The 18,738-nt window shown below is 37.4% G+C and overlaps 1 protein-coding gene across 2 annotated transcripts in view; it reads left to right on the forward strand.

The window, feature by feature from the left end:
- The window catches only part of UST (uronyl 2-sulfotransferase), a 156,260-nt gene that overhangs the window by 86,662 nt on the left and 50,860 nt on the right, over positions 1–18,738 (forward strand). For both annotated transcript variants that reach the window (XM_058836123.1, XM_058836124.1), the window contains exon 5: positions 9,938–10,091. In XM_058836123.1, coding sequence (XP_058692106.1) covers positions 9,938–10,091 — 154 coding nt within the window. The remainder of the gene's footprint in view (positions 1–9,937; positions 10,092–18,738) is intronic.

Here is an 18,738-nt window from a genome sequence, read left to right on the forward strand (position 1 = left end):
CACTGGTGCCATGAATTCTTTACTTCTTGCAGTTATAGGCCACGGAGGAATTAGCTCCTTTAAAATTTCCTATGATATGCTAAGAAGATGCAAAGATAAAGCACTGGTTTGATTTAATTTAATTAATTTAATTTTACAGTTTAATTAGCCCTTATAATTCAGTTCAGTATATCTTACTTGTTCAGAGCTGGGATGAATTATCACCCATCACTACTGTGTCAGGAGTCCTCCTTTCTGTGTTGTCAGGCTGCTGCCCTCTTTTTCCTTTCAGCTGCAGTTTTTAACATCTTAGGTGTGTATTTAGCATATGTGTGCATGTGCTTTAGGGGAGGGGACAATACTTCACTTTTGGCATAAGTTTTTAAAGAAATAAGAGCCATGCAGGAGTTCTAGGTGTTCTGCCTGTCTTTCCATCCTCTCCCTCCTGAATTCCTAAATAATTTCTGAATATGTTGGCCACTTGGAAACCACATTGAGAAGGTCACTAGAGGACTCTGAGGCAGCCACACTGCAGATACATCTGCTGAAGGGAAAGCCATGCAAAACAGAGTTGGTGGACTTACCTGCTGGGCCACAGCCAGCAGTCACCTCCCTGTGCCCTGCTTGGATGCCAGCCCCAGCTCTGTTGTGTCCTTGCTCAATGTGAGAGATGTGGGGAGACAGCTTTGGGGGAGGAGAGAAAGATCTGTTGGGTCTTCTGCTTGGGAAGAATCTTGCATTTAGTTGCTAGAATCAACATAAGAAATATTTCCAGTTTTCTGGTTTTCATTAGCAGAGTTCATGTGTAAAGTTCTTGTTTTTCTTGAAACAAGCCTTTTTTGGTAGACAGTCTGTATCAGCATTGCTGAATTTTTTATTTTTTTTTTTATTACTTTTTTGCTCAGATACAATGGCCAACACTAACTAATAAAAATTAATAAATTGAGCTGACAGTGTCACATGAAGCAGTGCTGGTCAGGTTGGCGATTTTCCTTCAACTGAATTCTGACCTGAATTCTGACCCACGGGTAGCAATAAATCACATGCTACATGAAGGCAGGGATGGACAGAGAAATTCAATCTGGATAAGCCCAAAACAAAACTTAATTTCTGAATGTTGCTGAACTTTTTTGTTAGTCATTGGTTCTGTGTTTTTCTCAGGCAGAAGCAGTTCTAAAAATTACATTTAAACACAGCACTTTGATGTTACACCATTCCCCTGTTCTTGCAAAATGTGTCTATAGCTAACAAACAAAAAGGAGGTAAATCTTGATGAATTAACTTTGTCACGTGAATAAGCTTCGTGTTTGAAAGCACAGTCTGTGCTGGCAGCTTGTGTTTGGAAGCCTTGCATGTTAGCTTGTTGATTTGGAAGGGTTGGATGATACATTTACAATTTTTTTTTTTTTTGCAAATAAACATCTTGCTTTGCAATGACTTAACCTATGTATGTATATCTTTGGTCTGTTGATTTGGAAATAGAATTTCACTTTTTTTATAGACTGACATACTGGAGGTCAGTTAAACCAGAGTGATTCTGTGATGCTATTTTCATTGTATTAGAGTGATGTGATTTTTGTCACAACACCCAGATTTTTTAGTAATTTGAGGGTTATTGTTTCTTCTTTTCTTTGTAACAAGTAATACCACACAACGTGTTCATGTTTTATAGAACATGCCTATTATGTGTTAACCACATTAGCATTTGAAACCACTAGCATTTGAAACGAATGTGTTGGGCAAATGCGTGGAGCTGGCATAACCAGATGCTGAATGTCCATGACCCTTTGAATGCAAGCTCAAGTATACTTTGTACAAAAAGCAGTAGTTGGTTCAGCCTGCACTGACTATACAGCTCAGCTGTGGGAGGGATTGGGCTCTTTGAATGCCTCCTTGAATCAACATCTTGAAACAATGATTGCAGCCTAAGATTATCTACTAAAGTAATTTTATGTTGTGGGATTTTTTTTTTCTCCTTTAAAAAAAAAAATACACACTTAGGGAAATGCCATTAAAAATATGGTAGCAAAAAAAATTACCCTCTGGGTAAACTGTTAAAAGTAGGGAAATGTCAGCCAAACTCATGCATGGCTTTAACACTGTGTCTTTATGTGTGTTCATTATAATCTGTACTTTTTGCTAACACATCATGAAACACTTTCTACCATCATGTGAGGTCTGCCTTGTAAAGTACACATTTCATGAATGGCCACATGGTGCTGTAATCCCTCCTACATATTTTTTTTCCTTTTTTATACTACATTTTTTTAATTATGTGAGTGTGTAATGATGCTTTTTAACTGTAACTTGATGGAAGGCTAAGCACAAATCTAATGTGCAGTTTGACCTTTATGTGATCTAAACAGGGTTTTTTGGGGGTTTATTTTTTTAAAAAGCATTGCTTTATGGTGAGCTTTTCCACAGATTCTAAGATCATTTAATTTAGAATTTATTCCCCTAGTTTTCCTGTGTTCTTTGCATAATGGACTTTTTATCTTTTGTTCAGCTCATAACACGATATTCTCAGAATAGAGATTGTTGCTTGAAATCTAGTTACTGAAGGTGGGGTCAGGCATAACCTCTCAATTATCTTGTTCTTACTGTTGTTCAGCTTCCATGCTCACATTCACACTGCAGATTACCAGTTTGGGAGTAATTTGATTTAAGAAGGACGATGATTAGTCCAAGGGGTCCAAAAGAGAATAAGAATATGATCAGAAAATTTACCTACAATCACAGGAAAAGAAAAACAAATAGAGAAGACAGGGAAAGAGGGGACTGGCATAAGACTTCTGAATTTTTATTTAAAAGGTTCTGCAGAGATAAAGAAACTATGCAGTTCTTAATGAGTAATGATAACACAAGCAGACTTGAATAGTATCAAGTTCTTGATCAGACATTTAGGAAAAAGTTAAAACAACAAGGACAGCAAAGCAGCAAAAGAGATTGTACTTCAGGATTTTGAAGCTGGTAGTGGCACTTGCATATCTGATCCTGCCTTCAGGCAAAAAGATGGACAGTGACAGTTCTGAGTAATTTTGAAGCTTTTTTACCCTTGATAAATAAGTTTAAACCTAAAACTTCCATCTTTCAGGGAGGAAATTGAAGTCTTGATTCTAATTCACCAGTAAGAGAGAATCTGTTGCTCTTGATAAATTCTTTCAATAGTGAATTGTTCTCTCAGATAGTAAATTAGGAGTTATTTTTCCTCCTAATTTTTCTGAGAAGTTCAATTGACTCCTTTTCCTTGGATCTCAGAGTGCATTTGTCCACTATGTAAAGACTCATCAAATTTTTCACCACTGTAATTTCATGTGTAATTTCTTACACAACTAACATGCAGTCAACTCTCAGCTTTCTCTGTATTTTTTTCCTTCTCATTCTCTTTGCAAGTTGGAGGCTTGTAATTTTTTTCATCGTTTTTGTGATGCTGCATTTAACTTCATGTTTTTCTGAAAACTGATTCTGTGAATGGTCACATGAGTGCTATCAGGTCTTTGCTCCTCTCTCCTCCTGCTTCTCAGAAAAAGGGAGACTAGGATTATTCTGGCCTGTAAGGTCTCCCACACTGCTGATAATATATGGAAGTATGCATGTCCTTGCCAGAACTACTGCTTGCCTATGAATATGCTCTGCTTCAGTTCTAGATGCTTTGGGTTTCATTTGCCATATTACAGTGCCATACTACAGTGCAAAATTGTAGTATTTTTGTAATATGCAAAATTTCTTGTGTCTTTCTTGCCTGGCGGCTCAAGTGGCTCTTTACCAGCAAACCACTTCCTTCATTATTCTCTTTTTGCAGCTTTGTTTTCTGAAAATATTATCATTTTACGCATAGCTTCTGAGTCACAGATTATCACTTCAAACTGTGCAGGTTCAAAGCATAAAGCAGAGTGATGTCCACAGTCCCTCTCTGATGGTAGATTTTCACACCTGTGACAAGGCAGCCATGCTCTAAGTTTCACTTAAGTTGATTTCTATACTCTATAGATTGCATACTTAATAAATACTGCAGAGTTACAATGATTTATTTTTTTGTTATACAGTTTACTGTATTTCAGTTTCCATGTGGACACTCCGAACAGTGAGTTGCTCTCTGCAACAGCCATTTCCACAGGACAGTTGTAGTCACCCATACTCCCCCTTGATAAACGAATTCATACAGGAACTGCATATGCATTGCTGAGTGCATTGCAGCATCCTTTGCATAATAACCTTCCTGAGAAGTTGAGCCCCAAGATTTTATGAGAATGTAACTTCCTCAGCCAAATCTGTGGTCTCATTCAGTTTTGAAAAGAAATCTTTTCCACTTATCATATTTGTTGATTTAATGCTTTCCAAAGAGCTGTATCAGCTACTATACTATTTGCAGGAAATTTGTTGTAATACTTTGTAATTAGTTTTTCTGTTCTTCTATCTAATGCACAACATTTGCATCTCTGAATTACAATGAAACATTAATCAGAGGTCCAGAGAGATCCTGAGCCAGACCTTTGGAAGAAAGTCTTAAATACAGGGTGTCTGGAAATAGGTGATTTTAATTAATAAAGAGTTTAGCTGCTGTTAGTCCTTTATGGAGAGTTAGTGTTTACTCTCTTACTTGTTTCCAGCTGTAACTTTGCATTACATAAATGAAAACATAATTAGTATTTCCTTTACTTGGGACCATGCAGGATACTTTTCCATGTTGGTGCTGTTCATTGTGAATTTATATAATATTAAACTACTTTGATATCCTCAGGAGAATGAAAAGTACAGGGTAAAGAAATGACCCTCACTGTTTAGTATGCATGAATGACTGACAAAATAGAGTCTAAAATATTCTGGTAGATTTACAGGATAGTGAAATAGAGAAATACAAGGCTTTACAGTGTTATCTTTTAGCCATTCACTGGTCTGAGGCAGGTTACTAAACAATTCCTAGAGGACTCCATTGTAATTTTACAGTGACATGACCCAGACACATCACTTCAGAAACTGAAATTTCTACTATGGAAATCTCAGGTCCAGAAAGGGTGATCGATGAGGGGTGTGTGCTGTTCTACTGCTGACCTTGAACCACTGGGCATTTTGTATCCCTGCCCTCCCATTGAAGGGCAGGCAGTTCAAGGTTGGAAAAGATTGTTAAGGTCATCAAGTCCAACTGTTAGCCTACACTGCCAAAGTCCACAGCTAAACCATGTCCCTAAGGGCTGCATCTACATGTTTTTTCAATGCTTCCAGGGGTGATAATTACATCACCTCTCTGCATTGCTTGTTTTTTGTCTGGGATAAACTAGAGAGCATAACAAAAAAGCAGACTGGCATAACTTTGAGTTCAGCTGGGGAGAGTCAGCCTAGTTAGTACTCTGCAAGAAAGGAGAAAAGCCTCATGAAGCCAGAGTTTTTCACTGAAGTCTGCTCTACATAGTCCTTGTACCAGTTCAGCATTATGACTGAAATAACCTTATGGCTGGCATAAGTGCATCAGTAGATAAATGCCCTATATCAACTCCCCCAATTTTAAAGAAAAAGTTGAAAACATGACCACAGCATGAGGGGGAAGTCTGCAATAGAGGCAGTGCAGATAAGAACAGGAAGGTAAACAAATACTTGATTATGGGGGCTGGCAGTACCACGTACTCCCAGGCAGGCAGTACCTCAGCCCGTTCCTCTTTGCTGCTCATCCTTGAGGAGGATCAGAAGTGACTGCTGCCTTGTGTGCAGGGGATTGCTTTGTCACAAGTTCATCCTGATGCAAGATGGTACAAAAACTTGTATTTCAAAATACTTTTTTCAGAAGGTAAATGTTGAAGTAACTGCATCTTATTTAAGTCCTAAAAAGGTGAAGGTTCTGTGTTAGTGGTTTTACATGACCTCATCGTTAAGCTGTGCTGCCGGGCAGGTGAGGGAGCTCTAACATGATTGATGGGTAAAGGTGGCAGGGCAATTTTACTCTCAGCTTGTGATTCTCAGTTATATGGCACTGTAAAAGGAAACTGTGCTTCCTTTATAAGAAGGACACAATATGCCTTCTCCTAATAATATTATGTGGCTGCTGGCTCTTGTTTGTTTCCATTTTATTGAATTTCTAGTAGCTGCCCTTTTTGTTTAAGGGAAAACTGTGTATGTTAAAAGAGTAAGAGGCAGACAAAGTTGTTACAGAGAATAGAATGGGAGTCATCTTTTCTCTGAGGAGTTGTGCTTTGCCTGCAAGGATGAAGAAGGCATCTTCTGCTTGTGTGAAGAGCTTTGTATTGAATGCAAAGGCAGCAGCCTCCTGAAGTGAAATGAAAAGTAATAGGAACTAAGAGAGTCTCCGTTTTAAAGTGAAGCAAGTCACTTTTGTTGATTTTTTTTCCCCTAATTTTCAAGGGGTTTGTAAATGGTTTTAAATTAAGATTTGGTCATGTAAATAATAAAATTGGAATTCATCAGAAATGTGAAGGGGCAAGCTCACCTACCTTGCATAGGGAATATACTATATATTGTATATTATATATATTTTATATATAAGACATAGGGAATATATTATTAATGAACCTAAATAAAATTGATTGAAGCTTTCAAATAGTCTTTTTGATAAGGACACCAAAAACATACCTTCAACAACAAATCAGTTAAAATTAATGGGATTTACTAGTATATATAAAATAAATGAGACATTAAGTACGGGAAGAGTGTTGTGGGGGTTGTTATATCCATTTACAGTGTTCTGGTGGAGTGGTGGTATCCTGACCCACTCTTCCCAATTGCACTGATTGCAACTTCATCATGTGGGATCCAATCATGATCCCACTCAGAGAAGGTAAGTCTGCTACTTAGGCCTAGAAAATATCATCACGTCCTATTTAGAATCCTTCACAATAGGTGTTTGAGAGCAAATAAGGTGATGTGATGTATAATGAGAGCACATATCTATTTTTTTGCAAGAGCACTTTCATGTGGGTGTTGTTAATCTGAAAAGTTTCACTCTGGAGAGCATTTAATATGTTGTGATTGATAGATATCTAAAAATACGCTGAACATACTTGAACAAATGGAGCATTGATTTGCCCTTTTCTTTAAATAGCTTAAGGTAATTGATTTTTTTTTAACCGTTAGGATTTTTTATGTATTTGAGTGCTGCTTAGCTTCCATAAAAGCCTCTGAGTACAGTCCATAGAAACAAATGGTTGGAATTTGAAGTATTGTAAATTATGTTTTAAAAAATGCACATTTGAATAAGGCCAGAACAGACTTGATTTTTCTAATAATTCCTTGCTTGTTGCCTGGTGGAGCAACCCACAGCTGGGTGTATAGCAGCTGGTTACATTGTGCAGAAAATCAGAAATTTGAGCTGTCCTGTGTTTGGGGAGGTGGGAAGCATGCACAGTCTCCATTTCAGAAATGGAAGTTCCTCTGTAGCGTTTGTGAAAGAGTGACCTTCTGTCTCAGCTGTCTTCTTGGGATGAATGAGCCCTCTTTTCTCAGGGCTTTTGGTCCTGAATTTACTGTTCTCATGTTCAGAAACACGATCTCACCAGCAAAAGGACTGGTTCCGGGAATATTGTTGGTTATGTAATCTCACCCCTCCTTTTACTTTAGAAAAGACAATATGTATTGAAAATTTCCATCAGGACAGGCATTAGCTGTCTGATTTTCGGTTTTCATTCTTCTGATGAGCATTTATGTAGATTTAACATCCTCTACAAAACCTGGGGCAGGACATTCCTGCTGTCTTGCTTCTATGAATCTTGTGGTCTTTTTGTCTTTATCTTAAGACAACTTGCTTGTGTCATCACTTCTTACTGTCTCTATTGTTTCCACTTTTCTTTGTCCTCCTCCGCTCACCTCTGTCTTTTGATTATTGCTATCTGCATCATGCAGCAGGAAGATAATGTGTTCAATAATTTAGATGCAATCTATTACTTCCAGCCATTTCACTTGAAAAGTTTGGTTTTCAAAACTATCAGGCCAAGGCATCCACTGAAAGCTTTCTATTTGAGTGAGTATTCTCAAAGCTTTATGCCCACATTGTCCTGTGGTATTTACAGGAATGTTTTTGGTTTTTTTTTAGTGTAGGTTTTATTTCTGTATAAAGATTAAAAGCAGCAAAGATAAGCTTAGAGAAGAATTCAGGATCAGGATACTAAATTCGGGATATTTCACTTGCACATCCTTGTCTAAACTGGGTTGTGCACTAATCAGGAAGCAAGGAGCATATGCCTTTTTAATTGGATTGTTTTAAAAATTTATGCTGTCTGTGCAATTTCAAATTATGGCAGTGATCCTGCAACACTGAGGTCAATGAGATTACTGATAGGCATAGTTACTCATGAGACAAGCCTTTGCAGACTGTATTTTAGGACTCTGGGGACTCATGCAGAATAAAAATCAGTTTTAAACTCTATGAGATTTTTCTCTTGACTTTTACTAGAATTCATAATTTTAAACAATTTTGCTATGTCTTTAATATTTATGAGAAGCCCTGATACATTATTATACAAATTCAATTATTCATCACCTCAAAAGATGAGGAGAAACTGAGAAGTTTTTTTTAATTTAAAGGGTGTATTCAGTTTTTCTCTCTTTTTAATCTAGTATTTTACATTTTAGAAGAGATTGTATAAATGGTGACTCAGAAAATCATCAGAATAGCATTTAAATGCTGCGTCCTCAAGCTCCCAAAAATAAAACATAGGCTAGTGCTTAAGTGAGAATTGTTCTCCTAAATTGGGGAAACTGAAGGAGAAGCATAATCCCTTTTCTTAGATGACGAAAATTCTAAGTTGGATTTATCCTATGAACTTCTCAATCCAGGAAAGTTTTGTTTTATTCTTTGTCTCACAGAATTTGTAGTCTATAATTATATTCCATGAATGTTCACTTCTTAATTTTGGCCATGGAACAGTGTAAGCAGCTTCCCCTTTTTTCTTCCAGTTAGGCCTGCTCTCCTGATGCTGTGTGTTGATCTAAAATATGCAGTCAGTATTTTAACATTCTGAAAATACAGTGTAATCACAAACCCTCATAAGCTTCTTTTTCCTCCTTTCCACTTTTGGTATCTCAGCTATTGAACTGAAGATGTTTATCCCTTAGCACCTGGAGGAGACATACAAGAGGGTAAATTCAAGGTGGTGAAGTTGTTCTGTTTTATCTTCTCATCTCTAAGTTGCACATATCTGTGCTACATTTTGCTTATGTGCAAGCCTGGTCACAGCTGGTGTTACGCTTTCTTTTTCCTTGGACTTGCATGTACTTGAGATTGATACTTAATTTCTTTTTTGAAGCAAGAACTTTCATACTGACTTTAAAAAAAAAAAAAAGTTCATGAAGTGCAGTGCAGGGATAAAATATTGCATAACCATGAAATAGCCTCAAATCCAGCCAGTGGTGCAGGGTGAGGGTGAGGGGACAAGATTCTGCACATGTTCCAAAAAATAAAAAATTGGAAATACCATGCATATCTGTCAGTTCATCCAGAGGAAGCTTTTGGAAAAAAGCTTTCAAAGTAAGCTGAAAATCCTTTGCACATTACTACGCTTACTGTACAGGCAAAGGTGATCCAAGGCTGCCTTACAACAGTTACTGCTGGGTGGTGCCTGTTCTGACATGACTGCCCAGATAAGAAGTGTGCTGAGAGGAAAAAATGCTCATTCTCTGACTCATCTGCAGAAGGATCTTCATCTGAAAACAGCAGGGAGAGAACTCAAGAAGCAAAACCATTGATACAGTGTAAGAAATGGTTTTCAACTAAAATATTTGTAGTATGCATATTGCTTAATGTGATTCCATATTTACTGTTCATCCTAAAGAGATTTATGCATGCATTTACAAAGGTCTAGCAATTGGTTGTAAGATTCTAAGTTTCACTCCTCACCTTGTAAAAGTTCTGAATTTCTGTAGGAAGTAATTTGAAAGCATTCAGATGAGAAACAATAGATACGTGTCTGTATGGAACCTTGTGATGAGATTCACCCATTTTTCTTCCCACCAGGTTTGGAGGAGATCAGCCCGTGTACATCAATATTATTAGAGATCCTGTCAACAGATTCCTATCCAATTATTTTTTTCGACGTTTTGGAGACTGGAGAGGAGAACAGAATCACATGATCCGTACCCCCAACATGAGGCAGGAGGAAAGATACCTGGTATGTTTAAATAAAAGGTTTTGATCACCAACTTCCCATCACTGTTATGTAGTGCTGTTATTCAAACTGGATGTGTGAAAAGTGGGAGACTGAGGCATCTTCGATCTTGTGTTTTTTCCTCTGTGTTTTCTTGCCCGGTCCTTAGTTTGCTCAGCTTTACTGTGTAGAATTCAGTTTGAGGTTGAATAAGCTGACAGCAAGTTCCAGATTTCCACTATTGAATTATGGTCCTTTCACTGAGTTGCATTTGCACTGCATAGTAATATAATAATTCTGCCTATATTTATCACTGTGAATGTTCAGACAGATTTTTAGGTTCAGACTGTGTCTGCAACTCTGCAGCCTCAGAGGAAAATTGAGAAACAGAGCAATTCAGGGAGCTCAAGTCTCTAATATTCTTGCTGCTAAGTTGTTTGTAATGTTCTTTATGCCAGGGCTCTAATCTCAGCTCTTGCTTTGGTCTTATTGCCTTTTGTCTTTTTTTTTGAGTTGATGATGGCAATAATGATGAATAAACTGTTCATAATAAGTTTTTAATTTGTACAACTGCTTAACTGTCACAACACCTGCCAGCTTTTGTTGCATACCATGTTCCCATGGCAGTAGGTGTTGAGTGAATGCTAAATAAGAAACACAGAAGCTAGAGAGATGGCTAGTTTGGTTTATATTGATCTCTTTGCATGTACACAGACACCTCTCAAAAAAGGCAAAATGGTGGAATTACTTCTTGCTCTCTCTCTGATGGAGATCCAGTTTGATTTGACTCAGCCTTCAGGCATACTTGAACCTGCAGAGTGAAACCTGCAGTGAAACAGCAGTGGCAGGAAAGCTTGATGGTCTGCTATGAGATGTTGCAGGCCAGACATAATGTCAAAACAAGGTATGTCTGTGGCTTTTGGAGGAAAAAGAGGGGATGCTTTTGTGAGGTTTTGAAGGAGGCAGGATTGCAAGATGTGTGATGAGCCATAGAGAACACAGCTCTAAACAGCTGCCACACAACACCTTTCAGCCCTAGCTGAAGTTAGATGAATCCAAGGAGAGCTGGGGTTTTTTTCCGTGTTACAGATCTGTTTTGATTTCTTTTGTCATCTGTTATTTGCCATGCAGGACCCTGTGAACAGACAAGCTTGTAGATTATGAGTAGTTGAAGGGGTTAATAATCAGTGTAACTCTCTAATTGCCTTAAATTTAATGACATCTCCTATACAGATATAAACTGTGAAGGGCTTCTTATTTGCCATTTGCCTAGAGATCCCAAAGAGGTCCCTATGTTGGCTGACTGAGTCTTGACCTCCTGGTGTGCAGAGCTGGAAGGTTTTGCATGTTGTGTGCACATGGACTTCTGCTTCATCATCTCTGAATGAGACAAGAGGGTTGAGGAAATTAATGAGGGGTGGGGGTTTTTACCAAAACTTTATAACACTACTACATTTTCTTTTTTGGAAATGTTAAAAGTGAGTAGTAGAATCTGTACTTTACTTCGAGTGCCTTCTCATTTGAAGTGCAGTGATTGGTATCTCTTATGTCTGTGAAACCTGGTATTATTTCAGTAGTGACTGAGCAGCTTAAGACATGATTGATATATGTGTATATATATATATATATATATATATATATATATAGCCAGTGAATTTTTACTTCAAGCAGAACTAAAATAAATAGATCAAATTCATGTCTTGGTTTAAAAACTAATAGAAATTACCTTGCATTTTCATGGGCATTGGCATGTTCTTTAAGAAGTTAATTGTTGATGTGCATATGCAGATATCTATGCATACACAAATCATTACAAAAGCTGTAATGATAAAGAAATAAAAAGTGCCTGAAGCCAGCAGTCATTTTGTTCAAATGGCAGTTTGTTGATCTGAGGCACCATTAGCATCCTTCATAAAAACTGTTTTTACATTTTCATTTTGATTTTCTCTGTTGGTAAGTCAGTGTTAGAATCCTGGAAACATTTTTGGAACCTCTTTTTCAGCCCTCCTTGGCAGACTTTGGCAGTCACTTGCACTGCTCAAGGAGAGTGACAGTAACATATAGGCCACTTGTCATTGAAATTAATTTTTACAAAAGCCACTCATTCTGAATGTTGGGCATTTTTAATGCTTGAGCTATCCAACCACATCATATATTGCATGTCTGCATTTTAATCTTCTCCTCAGTGGTGCAAGAAAATTAGCTGGTATATTTCTTAAAATTCATGTATTGGAGATTTTGGAATCATAGCTTCAGAAATCTGCAAAATCAATTGTCAGATCTAGCTGTGAAGAAGGTAAGAAGCTGGTTTTACGTCTGAGCATGAGCCAGTATGCCATTTTAGCACAGGACTGATGGGTGGCCTCATTGCAGGTCCATAGCTTTTGCAATTATTCCCTAATAGTCTTTTAAATGCAAAACTCACCATGAAACATTACTCTTTTTTGTGGGGGACTATTTAAGGAAACTTAGATTTAGCATAATAAATAGTTTCAACATTGATCACAATATTAAACCTAAGCTGTTTGGGATGAGGTGTGCCTGACCATGGGCAGATACATGTAAGTAGGGGGAGGATATGAGCTTTTACTTTTCTTCTTCTGTCATGCCTCAGATCCACAGCTAGGAAAACACGTAACTGCTGATTGACCCTGAGCTCATTGCTGGAGTACTTGAGAAGCCTTGTGTTGATAGCAGTTACAGACTTACAAAATGGACTAGAGAAACTGTAAATATCACTTTTCTGTTTTACCAGAACACTTGGCTTTGCAGGCAAAAGACATGTATGTGTAAACTGGGTCTTAGAGGCTAATTGTACTTTTATCAACCATGATGTTCTTGGCTTCCTGTCTCTTGGAAGGTGATGTGGGAAACTGGGAACCTTTCCAGGCCATCCTGGCATCTTCATCAACAGCTGCAGGCACTGTCCATGTCCCTTGAAAAGCGGAGGGTAGCATCCATATTCCTTAAAACTGCAGTGTGAAGGTGTGGGAGCTCAGCTGCTCTTAAGGGAGGAAAAGCATTTTAAGATCAGATTTTGTGTGATGTGTTTGTTGTGATGAGCTCCAGATTGTGGTGCCCTCGATGGATGCATTCCCTCCCCTCAATTCTGATCCTTAAGAAAAGAAGGGAGCTGAAAAAAACCCCAAACTATCTTGAAGTCTTGTAGTACCTTGCATACTGGGTTTTTAACATTGAAAACCTGAACTTCTGACATTGCAAAGGCCAGAAACTGAGACAGAAATTTCTACCATTCACTGATCATTTGAAATTTTCTCTGAATAGAGCTTCAGGCTTTGACTTTGTTCCAGGAAACACAACCATTCATTTGGGAGTCAGATAAATTGTTGTAAACATTTTGGTAAATATCTGTGTTTACCAAAATTTAATTGAAAGTCAAGATAGAAAAACAAGCCTTTTATTCATGAATCAGATACAGCAGAGGCAGCTGCTGCAATGTGGGACTTTTTACCCAGGTCCACGAGATCCTTGCCCTGACCTGGCACTTTCACTGCTGGAGTGAGTTATTGTTAGTCACTTGAAGAAATCACTTTCAAGCTTCCCCAAAATAAATAGTGGCAGTGTGGTAGTGTGGAGTATGGCAGAGAGGTAATTAATGGTGAGGACCTTGAGTCAAGTCTCAAGCATGCTGATGTGACTGTCAACCCTACCTTATGGTCCTTTAGGATGAGATAAATTCACAAAAGTTAATTTAAAGTCATTGTAGTAAATGTGTTTCAGGTTGAACTAGCATTCTTAGAGTAAATATGCTTCAACAAAGCAAGCAAACCCCTATCAGTGCAGCTGTGAATGCTGCAGGTACCAAGCAAAGAAAATATGCATGAGATGCAATTTAGTTCAGGGCTTGGAAGCGCAGAAGGTAGGAATCACCTCTGATGAAGAGGGACTACTATAAATATCTTAAAGCTTTATATTAAAATCATTCCTTCCAGAATGTTAGTTTGTAATTATCTAGTATCTATTACCGCTTCAGTTTGAGACAGCAAATATAAAAAAGGGAATGTACAGAGTTTTCATCTTTTCTTAGTACTTGGTAAAACTTCAATCTAAGACTACTAAGGCTGAATGAATATGTGAAGCAGCATGGGCTATCTGTTGTTGCCCAAATTGCAGGAAATCTGGTTACATGGGATTATGATCTCTGTTAGGCTCATGAATACCATGGCTTGTAGTTCACTCCAGTAAAAGGTTTCTGAGCTAATGTATCAGAAGTGAGAATCTTTGTATTTAAAAAATCATTCAGTAAGATAAGAACTTGTCACCTTCCTATAGGATGTTTCAAGTTTTCATTACAGTTAGCATCTCTGGGTGACTCTACAAAGTTTTTCAACTTCATCTCTGAAAATAAATATGCTTTTCTCAGCAAAAATAAAAATATTCTAACAATATTCAGCCTCATTTATGTTAAAGATTACTCATGCAAGTGATCCCATAAAGGAGCATCTGTCCTTTTGTCTTTTAAATGAAATGTTAAAATAATTGTTAAAAGTGTATTAGGATTACTGCAAAGGAGGGAAGTAAAATTCAAGTGGTGTCAAGGAACTTTCACATCAAATTTCTTATAATAGGGAAAAACTATTCCTTTTGCAATGTTAGCTTTTATGACTTAATAAGAAAACTAATGTTGTTTAGGTTATTTCATAAATTTCAAACCAAGTAAAAAGGTGAATGGGTAAACTCCATAGAACATTTTTTTTTTTTCAGTCCTGAGTCTTGAGAATTTCCTTTTATGATTTCCATGGTTTTAATTAATATAGGAATATTCACTAAATATATTTAACTACTTTTATTATTTATGTTTTCAAATTTCTATCTACAACAAAAAATACTCTTTTACCATTTACACTGGTTTTCTGACAGCAGCTGGCTGTCTTATCTCCTGTGTTTATCTGCATAATAACATGGGTAATTATGTTATGAATTGTCATCAGTCATTGTCATAATTGAGCTTTCTCCTTCATGACTTCAGATAAGTTTCTTCAAGCTTTTCTATTGCCAGAGACAGGGCCTTTGGGAGAGACCATGGTATGGAGCCCATGCCTTCATCTTCTGACTGTCACTCTCAGGAGTGTGTTTCTCTATTTAAAAAAAAGGCTGGGAGAGAGTTGCCTGCCCATAGATTTGGTGCAGAGGGAGCAGAGGGTTCATGACTCTGACTTCTGACTTATGTTGAGCACCCCACAAGAGGGGCTACAAGTGTCTATTGATTGAACCTGGGAAATTTTGGGATGGCTCTGATAACTTGGTTAACATTGTTTAGACTGGAAATCTGAGGCATGCAGAGGTTAAAATTATTTGCCTTTGTCTGTGTAGTGCATACCAGATATTGGGGAGTTAAATATATAAATTAAAAAGAACATTTTTCACTTACTGGGTTCTGAGCTGTAGTTAAGAGCCTAAACATTGTGTGCATTCTCAGTGTTTTCCCTGACATAGCCCCATACACAGAGTAGTTGTTTTACTGTCTGTGTTATACACTGGTGCTGCTGAGGTGGTTTGAGTTGGTCACCAGACCAGCTTTGCAGCTGCAGGTCTGGTTTGGGGATCACACAGTAGCACCAATCCCTGCGGCTGGGACGGGGCTGCCGGGAGAGCACTGCTGAAGCACAGCCACCTGTCAGCTGACCCAATTAGAACAGTTTGCTGCTTCTTCCCTCTAATGAGTGCTTTTAATAGTCTCCAGCTGTTCCCTTTTGCTGCATTACCTCTTCACAGCAAAATTTCTGGCCATTTCTGCAGCTCTTCATCTATTGTGTGTGCTCTAAAGCACCATTTTCCCCCTTAGATTCTCACATCTTGTATTAATAATTTATTGAACCACAAAGTTAATGCTAATTCAGACCTCAGCTGGAGGAGGGACTGATTAAACAACTTACAAAACATAATATTAAAGGAAATATTTTCATGGCTGACATTTACTTTTCAGTGACTTTAATTTACAAACCAATATTTTTTAAATGTTCCCCTGTGGAGTTTGCATTCCAAACATTGCAGCATTATGCGTTTATACAAAAGCAAGAAAATGTGCCTTCCTAATCTGTTTTCATTCAATGGTCTGAGTCAATTGGACATAGTAAATACGCAATATAGCATTGGTTAAGATTGCAACACTAAAACTTCTGTGTAATTCACAATACATACTTCTGTTCATAAAAAATGTGAGATTAATACCATGCTTTTATTTTGATTATATCATTCTGTATTGCCATTCTCCTTTTTGTGGAGACAGGATACAGGATAATAACAATATATTGCTTCAGAATGTAAAAAGGTGAGGGTTTTTTTCTTGCTGTGTTGTAGTGGTCTGAAAATTTCTGGCTGTTGCAGATTTTAAGGAACTGCAGAGAAGCCAGAAACCAAGTAGCAGTAGAGGACCAAGCACTAAGTACCCACAGTCTTATTTAAATGTAACATTATTACTGGATCGTACCATATACTGTGTTTCACTAGTGCTTTTTGAGACATTTGTATGTGGAAGAACTTATGATCTTTTATTAAAGGACCTTGCTGTATTAAGTTTAAAATTATGTATCTTCATTTTTATGGTGATTTTGCAGAGTTTTTATATTTGTGCCTTCCTGAGCATGAATACAGGACAACTCTTGATGTTCTTTCTTTTTTTGTTTTTTTGTTTTATGTGTTGTGGTAGCTTGGGGGAAATAGTTTTCTCTAGCTTCTCTATAGGAAGATCCTGTTTGTAGAGTGGAAAATCCCAACCAAGAACAAAGATTCTAATATATTGATGCCAACTTTTTAAGGCCATGTAAACTGTATAAGAGAAGAGGGTATGTCTGTGTAATATTTTCAGGAGATATATTTTTGGATCATTGAACAAGAACATAAAAGAGCATTCTTGTGCAGCCCAGGGACAAAAGCCAGCCACGCCTTCAGTGAAGGCAGGACAGCAGTTTGCAGGGGATAATCTTTATTTTACTTAGAAACTGAGGGAGTCTGACAAGCCTTTTGCAGGGTTAGGAGTGAGATCTTCTGTGTGTGTTGGGTGGTTCTACCATAGCATCTGCTTGGTTCTCAGTAGCAGTAAAAAAAAGGCAAACCAAAAGCAATAAAGAGCAGTACAGAGAACTTCATTGTATATAAACCTCCAGTGTGTCTGCACTTGACTACTTTCATGCGACATTTGTGACCTCCTGTCCTAGGGTATTTCCTCCCAAATCTGCCCTAAATCAGGACACCTCCCATTCCCAAAATGGGACTGAAAGAACTGGAAAACACTCACAAATGGGTAGGAAAAATGATGAATAATTTCTATATGAGGAATGACAAAGGTTAGTGCTCTTCAAATAAGGAAGAAGTAAACAAGGGAAAGGACATGAGAAGACAGATTTTCAGGATGCATGAAAAAGTGGCCTCAAGGATGATTGCTTTTGAGCTGTTTCAGTGTAAGACTAATAGAAGTTTACAATTTGAATGGGTAGTTGCCAGATCCAGTAAAAAATAGGTGGTTTGGACAACATGTAATTAGGCTGTGGAAGTCCTTGCTGGTCATTGTTGTGAATGAGTTTAGATGTATTCAAAAAGGAAATACTTTAGGAAACATTTCTTTAGAGAGAGTGACCAAGCACTGGAACAGGCTTCTTAGAGAGGTGGTCAATGCCCAAGGCACGTCACATTTAAGAGTGATTTGTACCTTAACAGCACACTTTAAGTTGCAATCAGCCCTGAATAGGTCAGGCAGTTGGACTAGATGATCCTTGTAGGTCCCTTCCAACTGAAATATTATATTCTATTCTATTTTTAAAAGTGCAGCCATGTGGCCCTCAAGGGCTATTAATTACAGAAACAACACCTCTTCATCAGAAAATATCTGATCAGTACAAATCTAAAGCCTCAGGGGTACCCAGAAAAAGGTCCTTTGTGTATGGTAAATGTTCCTCATAGCCAGTAGTGATTTTCTGAAATTGGTTTCTGCTCTGGGTGACTCAAAACCAAACTTTATAATTACATGCTTACAAGTGAATTCTACTACTTGGTGATTTACATAAGGTAGTTATATAAATAACTTTATATAAGTTATAGACATCTCCAGTTGAATGTGTTGTTTCTTGACTTTAAAATAGTTGAGTGTTCTTGGGTATATGCCATAGTGGCTAAGACTTTGTTGCCTTACATTTCTGCCAATCAAATTAATTTTTGTAAGTTCCAAACTGATGCTGAAGCAATTAACTGTTAACACTGTCATGACTATTCTCAAATTTATTGCTAAAAGCTAAGATACAAATGCATTTAAAGTATGAACTGCATCCAATTTTACATTGTTCACTGTACTACTAAAGATACCAGAAGATGTAAAAATCTTTAAAATAGTGGGATAAAACATTTTTTTCAGTGTGTACTTTTTAGAAATGTGAAGTCTCTTTCTTTTTATGTTTTCGTATAGGTTAATTTCAGGTCTTCTATAATTTTTGTGAGCCTCGAGTTGAGTATTTGTATTTTCAGTACTCATGTACTTTGTTAATGTGAAAGTAACAGAAAGACATATCTAAGCAGATAACACTTGGGTGATTTCCAGTGAGGGATGACGTAACAATGATAATTAGCTGACAAATAACTATTTCAGGTGAATTAAGACAAGAGGATCTGTGGGTGATATGAATATTATCTTCAGAGCATAGTCTAGCATTTTGGGCAT

Source organism: Poecile atricapillus, chromosome 3, assembly GCF_030490865.1.
Source record: "Poecile atricapillus isolate bPoeAtr1 chromosome 3, bPoeAtr1.hap1, whole genome shotgun sequence".
Classification (NCBI taxonomy): domain Eukaryota; kingdom Metazoa; phylum Chordata; class Aves; order Passeriformes; family Paridae; genus Poecile; species Poecile atricapillus.